The sequence below is a fragment of the Nestor notabilis genome, unplaced genomic scaffold (genome assembly GCF_000696875.1).
Source record: "Nestor notabilis isolate BGI_N333 unplaced genomic scaffold, ASM69687v1 scaffold13857, whole genome shotgun sequence".
NCBI lineage: Eukaryota > Metazoa > Chordata > Aves > Psittaciformes > Psittacidae > Nestor > Nestor notabilis.
In genome coordinates, this window is record NW_009935211.1 from 3253 (window position 1) to 13475 (window position 10223).

Here is a 10223-nt window from a genome sequence, read left to right on the forward strand (position 1 = left end):
GGTGACAGGAAACCTGTACAATTTTTCTGCTGCCTTTTCTTAACCAAGGCCCTAGTGGGTGTAAAATTTGGCTAGTGTTCTGTCTATTGCCATATTGTTGTTAGGACGATGAAATTCAGGAAAGTCCACAGTTGTAGAAGCATGTGGTGTCTCGGCCACCTCATCTTCTACCACACCATTCCTTATGTTTGTTTTTGCACTGAGGTAGAGTTGATCTCACTGAGCTGCCTACCCACCAGGTTGTCTTTGTTTCACTTTCCTGTAGGGTTCTACTCTCCCCTGCAGTCTATAGAACGTACTGTGGAGATACTGAGTTGTTTTAGACTGCAGGAGCACACTTGGCATCCTGCTCTAATAAGGTGCTGTAATGTAAAACTAAAACACAGAACATCAAGCAGTATGGTGATGCTTTTATACATTTTACAATTTACAGAGCCCAAGTAATTTAAGAAAGTTGGCTTATGCTGGGAAACGTACCACCACTCTTTGAGTGGTGTATTTAAAAAGACGCAACAAGAGAAACTTTTTGGAGAGAGTTCATGGAGTTGAAATGAAACATTAGATTCTAAACTGCTGGGTTAATTCTTAGTTGTAGTCTTATTAAAAGCCCTGCTTTACTCTTCACTTAACTGTGGATGAACAGTGGTAGCCAGGAAGTAAAGTTCAGGTTCTGGCTTTATTCTGAAGCTGTGGCCTTCCAGGATAAAGATGTCACTCCTGCCTCTAAAACACCACTGTCACAAAACTTGTGATTAAATCTTGTCAACCATGCTTTATCCCTTAGCAAATGAGCACGGAACTGCCTGACAAAAACACTAAAAACTTTGGGTTGTGTATTTCTAACTGCAGTCTCAGAAGGGTAAAGGCTCAGGCTTTACTTACACAATCGACTTTTCAGTCTTCATTAGTCTTAATGTGAATTCCTGGGCCATATGTACCAATGAACTTCAGTAGTTGATGGTGACACTGCATGAGGTAACTGTCTCTCTGTTGCAGGGAGTTTTCATCACTGAGGTCAAATGGAAATACAGGATTTGGTGCTATGCATAATGCAGACTTGCCTAAGCAAAGAAGAAAGAGACTTACGCTGAAAGATGTGATAAACTTCTGCCAGATTTGATAAACTTCCCTTTGAAGGGAAAAAAAAGCTGTGACACAGATTACTTAAATGGTAACAGAAAAGATTGTGTTACGGAGTGTTACATGGTAATTCTTGTCTCACTGCCAAATTTGTGTATGAACCAATGTGACTATGATGCTAGATAAACAACAAAAAACCTGCAACCTTGTCTACTGGTTCCCCAGGGAGGGAAATCTGCCAGCATGAAGGACAGCACTGACTGTGGGGCAAAGTCAGCTGAAAGACCTGATATGAGTCTTCAGTGCAAATTCTGGACTTTGATTTGAAATGAACTGTTATTGTAATCATTTGATACAAACTTTTTTCAAAGTGACAAAATCTGAAATCTCTGTACTGAAAACTAAAGACTGAGTTGCATTATTTACCGTGTTTCAGGGTCAGAGATGATTCGAGTAACAAAATGGCAATCAAGGCATCTTCCTCAAGTACTTTCTTTCTTAAACTTAGTTTAGCATGAGCCTTAGACAGTGAAATCCTGAGAGATTAATACAAGCATGTCAGAAATAAATATTGTGGACATGAAGGCAGTATGTACTGTGCTGCTTCAAGCACTTCCACGCCTCAAAAGTTAACGCAAGTGGGTTTTTCCTATACCTTGGGTGTGTAAACTCCCCCCACATCCTGTGTGGTTATACTTGCCACTGATGAGGTGTGTGTTACTAGGCATGATGTTCTTATGCTCTGAAAGCAGTGGAAGTTGGCATATTATATACTGTTAATACCTTTGCTTGCATAAAACCAAGCTGTAATAATTAAAATCAAATTTTTGTTTTTCTAGATAGCTTTAAGATTGAAAATTGTTTCTTCAATCACTGGTGGGTTTGCCTGGCAAAGTTCCTTAAACTTTTTTCTTTTCAACATCAATATATACAATATTATTTATAAATGGTAAATGAGATTCTTTACACTTGAACTTCTCAAAACTTAAGAGTCCTGTCTCGATTTGTACTTATCAAGCTCCTGAGCACAATTTCTATTTGAAATGTAGATGTGTTTCTTTTACTATGAAAAGTAGGACATACAGAATTTTTAGTGCAGATGCTGATAATGTTGATCCATGCATAGAATCTCTTCTCACTCTGCGACTTGCGAGATAGTAGCCCTGAATGAGGCTTTCTGCTTCTGGACTTAGTTCAACATGAAGATTCTTAGCAAACAAAATAAACTGGAGAGGGGGTATACATTTTAATATTTAACTGGAAAATGAAGAATTTACCTTTTTCACACCTTCTAACATGCCAGTGGCATAGTAATACAGTTTAGGCAATATATTTTACCAATAGTTTTTGTGAAGACATGTCACCATTCAGCTATGGATGAGGATGGATCTCAGATGCTAAACAGCATTATCTGTTAATTATTCTAGAAAGATGAACAGTTTATTTAGAATGGAATATTAACTTTTACTACTAACTGTAAACTACACTGGTTGAAAGTAGGTATTGGAGATCAGTTCTCATATCAGTGGTAACTGATATGAGATGTTTCTCAGAAACAAGATAAATGGAATTTATTATGCTGGCCCTTCTAAAGAACTGAAGCTAATGTTATCAATGATCCTGTTAGTGCTGGTGAATACTGGGCGGGGAATGATAGAAAGTGAGTGTTGGCAGTCAGAATGTGCGGAGAGAACTTTCCAATCCCAGAAACATTATGATATTCTGAAGTATAATGCACTTCTAAATTACTGAGTAGGATTTGTTACCTCCTCATAATCCTGCATTCTGAACTGCTGGGAGACTTTGTACAGCATGGCTTCAGGATGAATGGCTTTTTTCAAGATATGGTGTACCAGAGGTGAAGATAGTTGACATGAAGGAAACTCATTGTGTATCAAAAGCCCAAAACCATCTACAAGGTTAGGTGGAATCAAACTCATGTCCTAGAGGGAAGACCCAGAGAAAGAAAACAACTACTTGAGTTTGGCATCAAGTATCTTCTAAAATGAGCTAAAATCACTGAAGTTGTGACTTTTTGGGAAACGCAAATTTGATTGTTTTCATTATTTCATGAGTGGAAATAACCATAAACACATGGCTGCTCCAGCACAGTTGGTCGTAACAAGGCATGTGCTTTACCATCTGTCCAATTAAAAAGTTGTCCTTTTGTGTATGTTTCTTTGAGGAAGAATCCACGTAAGACCAGAAGTTGGTCTGAAGTGAAATAGTGACTTGCTGGTCAGCCTCTTCTCCATACTTCTTCCCAGGAATGAAGACTGTTGTTGTTCTGCTCTCTAGCACTAGGATAAGAAAAATACATTAGTTTAACTATAAATCCTAATACCCACACACACTATCTGAAACCAGTCACGATTTTGTATTTTACTGAATTGTGAGGATCAGCAGAGTGATCTCTGCCTGTGTAGCAAATGTAAGCTTACAGGACCTGGGCTTTTTTGTCCTGGGTTTTTTTTTTTTTTTTTCACACAGACTTACTAAAACCAGCTTACAGCTTTTCCCAGCATTTGAGGGCCATAAACTGGAACAAACCTAGCCATAAATTCACGTTTGTTTTGTTCTGTCCCCTCATTTGTTATTAGGTGTGAGATTACCGGACTGTAGAAGTTCAAGTTTATCCTTTTTATATGAAGCCAAGTCTCCTATGTAGCAGATACCACCCTTGGCCAGCACAGCACTGCAAGCTTGAATACTAGCACTTCCAGTTCCATGTTTGTCTTTGGACACAGAAGGGAAGAGGTCACTGTAAGGTGGGTGTCGTATGCCACGAGGCAGAAGACAGAGGCTGTAATTCAGAAGCCTAGAAGATCAAACAACTGTCAGTGACAAAATGTTAAATTATTGTTCAGTTTTTCAAAGTTTAACAACTTAATGCTTTATAATGAAAAAAGTGCTCTGCCTGCACTTACACTTACTATTAGCTTTAAAAGTACTAAATTTTTGCATTCTAACCTATGTGAAAAATAAGGAATCTCTTTACCTGTCAATGACTAGTGTGTCACTTGTCACAATCAACAGATCCAGGTAATCTGCATTTTCTTTTTCACACGTCTGTACTAAACTCAGCAATATTGCCAGCTTGAGAGTATTATAGGTGCCTGGTGGAACAACTTGAGAAGCAAAGATATTGGCAAGGATGGCAGTAAACCTCCAGCATGAACTTGTAGTCAGTGAGAGCAGATACTTAAAATTGTCACTGACAAAAGAAGGACCTAATGAAAACAAAGTATGGGTTAATGAACGCTTAGTAAGACAGCTGTGCAGATCTATTAGAACACTAAAATGACCATTTTAGACTTGATGCAAAACTTACAAAGAATATGTTTATGTATTAAGCACAAACTGAGAATGTAAACATCTGACACCATTAATTTTACTACTAAAAAGGCAGCAGGCATGATCTGCTAGAACTGACAGAGTAAGAAGGGGATAACTAAAATACCAGGTTTATCTAATGTATGATTTAAAAATACCTTCCAATGGATAGGAAAATTTGGAAAGAGAAGTTGAAGAACTGCGGTAAGTAATGATGTAGTTTCCCAGTGTCTGGAAAGCAGGCAAAGGAAGATGTTCTCAAGGGACAGAAAGCATGCATTGCAGACAGTGAGAAAAAAGTCCCAGAGTGGTTTTGTAACCTGGACCTTTATTTAACAGAAAACTGGATCAGTTCTCAAGATACTGTTCTAGAAGATTTTTTAATGGAACTTTCTTACCGCTTGGTTTACAGAGCTGTATGCTATTGACTTCTATACATGCTGTAGCTTGTAAGCCATTTTGTACACAAGCTGGAATTCCTATAATCTTGTAGTGGTTTCCTATTGTCATTTTATTGGCCAGTTCATCTAGAAATTAAAAAAAAGGAGGGGGAGAAACCTGCGGATGTATGAGGGCATAAACCAGTTAAAAAGACATGTTCAGAAACCCACATTCTGAATGGTTCTATTTTATGCTTTAATTGCAGGAAATAATAGTTGGCTGCCAGGTTCACCATCACGGCCTAGAATAAAATGAAGCATGCAGTTATAATTGATTAGTGCAAAAGGTAAGGAAAGCACAAGGGGTGAGGAAAAGCAGACTCCTGATAAGGCAAATGGATGACGCATTTAGTTTTGCATTGAAAAGAAAATGGGCAGTCATTTGCAAGTGTGCGTTCCTACTCTGAAACCTGTGGTGACACTGGTATCAGTTACTGTCCTATATGATGTCAGAGAAAAAGATACAGTAAAAAGGAGAATTTCAGAAAGACACACAAATGCCTTTGGGAAGATTCGTATTTCTGTGTTTCTTAAAAAGAAAAAAAATCACATTTATTTTTTGGAAAGGAAAGCTACATCCAACCGTGTGTGAATCTCAGCTGAGAGACCCTGTCTGACCTCACAGATCACTGAAGCCAGTGGAAATATAATGCATGCAGAACTTGCAGTATCTCACCCATTGAGTGTTTTTATTATTTTCATAATTTTATTATTATTAGGATTTTTTTCTACTTAGCTTTCAATAAATTAACCATATAATTCCAGACTTTTTGAATGGTGGGTGGTTTGGGTTTTTTTTTAAGAGAATTAATGGAATTATGTTGAGGAGTTGTGATTTTAGTTGGACATTCACAGTGGAAACCATTTAATTTTTGCAGTGCAAGATAGTGGTAGTAGAAGCCAAAAATCCTGACAGAATGTGGAACACAGCTAGATTGAGGAAGGATGTTAAAAATGCATGAAGTTAGCACAAATCAATGTGACCAGAGGAAGCATCAAGGAGGAAAAAACAAGCTGCAGTTGGGATGTGATACTGCAGAGCTGGCCAGGGGATTTTATTTAGCTAAAAGTGAACATAACAGTATTGCCATGTGCACTTTTCAGTCACCTGTGTATACTGTTTACCCATCTACATTTAGGTATTTTTCCCTGCTAATCTTATTAAATAACTGCAATATAAGTTATGACTTTCACCATTTTGTCTGGAGAAATGACCTGTAAGGCAAATGCAAGGGATTGTTACCTTTCAATTCTAACCCATTTTTGACAAAACTCCAAAATTCAGCTTACCTCTCAAGAAAACTGTGAAGGTCTGAATCCTGAAATGTGATTTACCATTCGAATATCCTTTCAAAGCATTCAGAACTTTTGCATCAATCATTTCAACTATTTGCTTATCTTTCAAAACAAAGGCAAAGAAAAGGTTAATTATCTGGAAAACAGTACAGCTTTTATTATTGTTATTAAATGACTTTATTTTTATTTTATGTTTCTATGACTTTGGGGCTTTTTACACTTCACCATTTTGCTTACTCACTGTTTAACAGAAGTAGGAAAGTAACGTCTAAAAATAAAACTACATAGGTCCTACCACCAAGTACTCTAAATTTCATGTCTTCCTGCAGTGGCGAAGAACACAAGCTACACACAAAATCATTCCTCACTGTGGCAGATTCTGTAGCTCCAGGCAGATGCACTCTTATGTACCTAAACCCTAGAAAGAAATTATTTATGGAACATTTAAAATGAGGACATGGCTTTCATTTAAAATTTATTTCCCATTTTGAATAGACATGATATCCCATCCCTGGAAGCATTCAAGGCTAGGCTGAGTGGGGCTTTGAGTGATGTAGTATAGTGGGATGTGTCCCTGCCCATGGCAGTGGGTTTGGAACCAGATGACCTTTAATGTCCATTCCAACCCGAACCATGCTATGATTCTATGGTTAAAATACTTGACACTGAAATGCCAAATGTATCATGTGTTTCTTTGGACGAGCATACGTTCGTGTACTATGCCTCCCCTAAAATGATCTGTATCGTTTATCGCAGGCTGACCACAGGATGGCAGAAGTTCCTACTGCACATTCGCAAGCAGAAAAGCTCGGCGCGGCTTGCTGAGTGGCGGGGAGGAAACCACTGCCACCGCTGCCTGGCGTGGAAATGCCACGGAAAAATGGATATTCATTACTAAAGGTGTGTGCCCTCATAAAGACATCACTATGATTTACTCTGCAGTCTCCTAACTTTGGGATTTAGCTTCTCTTTAATTATTTATGGCCTCTGTTACAGGAAGAAGCAAACAAAACAGCCTTTAAAGTCTTTAAGGCCTAATCCTGCAACCAGCAGTTCAGTAATATTACTCAAAGATGTAGTTCCACTGAAGTGAGCTACTTATTAAGACAAATTTGCTCTATGCTAGCAGCTTTTGCTAGTTACTTAAGGATACTGTTCTATAGTATATTAATATATACAGAAACACAGTTTCCAAGGGAAAAAAGTATTCTACCAGCTTAGCTTTTTTTCTTTCAGATAGCTTATATGAGAAAAGATATGTTGCCAATATAATTTAATGAATTATCTTCAGCATTAGGAAAATGGATTGCTGGCATAGCTGTGCTTCCGAAACATTTAATAATGCTGATCAACCACTGGCAGGGTCCACTGCTTTCCATTAATAGAAATCATACTGTGCTCATTACAAAAATGTACGCATAATAAGACTGCATAGAAAAATGCCTTTGTCACGCTGGGGTTTTACCTCTGAAATTATCAAAATTATTATAAAGCTTCTGAAATAGTACTGAGTTTTTTTTTACTACCTTTAGAAAATTGGCAGGTTTCCTCAGTACAAAGAAATCTTGCTCCTTGTGTATATTTCGTTACAATTCCCATTGCAATCGCTATTCCTTCAGACATATAAAATCTTTGAGATGTGTAATTAAAGGGAAATGCAGCAAGACTCAGAACGTAACTTGGTAAAGGTGGCAAATGGGTTGGTTTCAGCAATATACTGATCTAACAAGAGACACAATCATATTAATACCATCAAAATATTTGTTTGTTTGCTTTAAAACCACTTTACTTAAATGGACAATCACACAATGTGATATATGGCTACTAGAAAAATAAATCAGAAATGCATGAAGAGTAATGAGGTTTCATATTAATTATCTCTAAATTCTTGCAATAGGGTTGGGTGAGATTTCCAGCTATTTTTAATTACAACTAATACTACAACCCAAGGGAAAATGAAAAGTTAATATAAAAATAATACTAGTTAATATTTCACCTTGAAAGATTTAAGATCTAAATGGAGGAAAACTGCAGCCTCACCTGGGCCTCTGTCTGCAGTTGTTCAATTAATGATAATGTCTTAATAGCTATGAAGCACACCTGTGATTGACAAATCATTTTGTTTTAGAAAGGAAAATCTAGTTAAAATGTAGAAGATGTACTTTTGTCTACTCTTGTCTATCAAGCTGTACTTACTGACTGAAAAATCTGTGCAGCTTGTATGGGATTATGAAGAATGTGGTTTCCAAGAGTTGCATCTAATTCAGCAATATCAGAAGGATTTATTGAAATAACGAAACGATAAACAGCATAACTTTGTTTTGAGTCTGTAGGAGCAAGAAGTATCTTAAATAAAAACTAACAGGATATCTGTGCAACATTACATATCAGTTTAACAGACTATCTGTTGAGTAATACCACTGTATTTTTTGCAGTCCTGCAAGAATTTCTGAAGGCCACCACTTCTGTCCAGGTAAACAAGGGCAGCTTCTCTCATCTTCTGTATTTCACGATGCATCTTCCAAGACAGACCTTTGTGCTCTTTATCGAAATGTTGGAATAAACTGTGAAGAAATGATGTTAGACCTGGCCATGCTATGATAGTAATAAAGGTATATATTAACAAAGCCATACAAAGTTGAAATAAGTCTCTTTTTCAAACTGTGGAATTCCCTTAAGGATTTTTAAAATTCAATGGAAAGTTCTTTCCAATGGCTGAAGCATACTACATTCCCAAAGTAAATTCCTGGTGTTTTCTTTTTAAAGTGATTTATTTCACTGCTCAATTCCCTAACCCATGAAATGAAAGCTTGCATTTTAACTCAACCTCTCCTCTATATTTTATAGGTGTATTCGGCCTATCAAAAGTAGGACCGAAACCCCTCCCTTGTCCCTTGCCTGAGATGTCTGTCTTAGCTGCCAGAAGTGCAAAACTGCGCAACACTTTTTTCCTTTCTTACATCTGACTTTCCTACGCTGCTGTTACCTCCCGTATTACCCAGTTAAGGTGCTGATCTTGCACACACTTATTTCCATCCATGTACACAAAAATCAGTCCCAACTCCCATAGACAAAGCTTTAACAACTACGGTTTTGGATTGGAGGCTGACTGTGCTCTTCAGTGCTGCTCTCACTGTCTACCTCTGCGTATTTTCTTTTTTCTTAAAAAGTAGAATCTCATGCCATGAAAGCACTACTTTGCTCAATTTAGAGGGAGAATTACTAAGGCCAAAACATGGCATTTTGCATGTACATGCCTGTTTTACTGTCTTACAGATTTTCTTCCACAAAGCGTCCTTTGTCCTCTCCGTAGATGACCAATATGAAACGCCACTTCAATCTTCAAAACCAGATTTAGCTTCCTAGTGGTGGGCATGACACAGAATTATTGGGCTGATGAGGAAGCAAAGCTCATAGAATATGAAAAGATGTCCTGTAGGAGTTCAGAGAACTGCCTTTGGGAGGACAAACAGATCAAGATCAGAGAGGAGGAGCTGGATACCAGTGTAGCACTAGTGTGGCAGCAGTGTAAACTCTGCTGTCTGACAGTTGTATGCTGTGGGCTGGTAGATGTGTTTTGTGCCCAAAGTATCACATTTTAAGCACAAATTGAAAGAGAATTTATAGTAAAGATTTTTCTTCCCCCCAGTTTCTTTAGGATTACTCCTACATGATTACCAATCCATCCCTCAAAATGTTTATCTAGAAGGGGTTAAAAAAACCACACACAGATCCACCATACCTCGCTGTGTTCCCCGGGCTAGAAGGAAGGGACACCAAACACGACTGGGAAGGACTAAGCTATGGCGCCGGTCATTGTGCACTAAATACTGTCATCACCTAAGCTTCAAAAACTCCGACCAGTCCCACCGCAGGGGTGACGGTGCCCATCGGTGTCCCCACAGCCAGCAATGCCCTTCCAGCTCCTGCCACCAGCACCCCCTCCTCACAGAGCTCACGGGCGCTCTCCCCCACGTACTCTACAGGCTTCCTACTGCCCTCCAGCACTGCTGCGGCGGCAGCGGTGGGTAGAGGGCGACCGGGCTGTTCACACCGCAGCGCGGAGAGGGCCGT

The 10223-nt window shown here is 38.5% G+C and overlaps 1 protein-coding gene across 1 annotated transcript; it reads right to left on the minus strand.

Moving 5' to 3' along the window:
• Positions 1-894: 894 nt before the first annotated feature.
• On the minus strand, positions 895-8667 carry MCMDC2 (minichromosome maintenance domain containing 2). The gene is made up of 14 exons (XM_010017733.1): positions 8568-8667; positions 8346-8476; positions 8190-8249; positions 7676-7871; positions 6445-6567; positions 6144-6251; positions 4812-4940; positions 4079-4310; positions 3693-3898; positions 3220-3380; positions 2847-3023; positions 2164-2306; positions 1507-1616; positions 895-1061 (listed from the first exon to the last, which is right to left on the minus strand). Exons 1-14 carry the CDS (start codon positions 8665-8667, stop codon positions 895-897), a joined length of 2043 nt encoding a protein of 680 aa, XP_010016035.1.
• Between the last annotated feature and the right edge of the window lie 1556 nt (positions 8668-10223).

Coding starts and splice junctions, on each gene's coding strand:
- MCMDC2 (XM_010017733.1), bottom strand. CDS start 8,667: ATGCATCGTGAAATACAGAAGATGAGAGAAGCTGCCCTTGTTTACCTG. Junction 4,941..6,143: donor CTTCACAGTTTTCTTGAGAG/GTAAGCTGAATT, acceptor TTTAATTTCTAG/ATGAACTGGCCAATAAAATG. Junction 3,381..3,692: donor ACTTGAACTTCTACAGTCCG/GTAATCTCACAC, acceptor TTCTTATCCTAG/TGCTAGAGAGCAGAACAACA.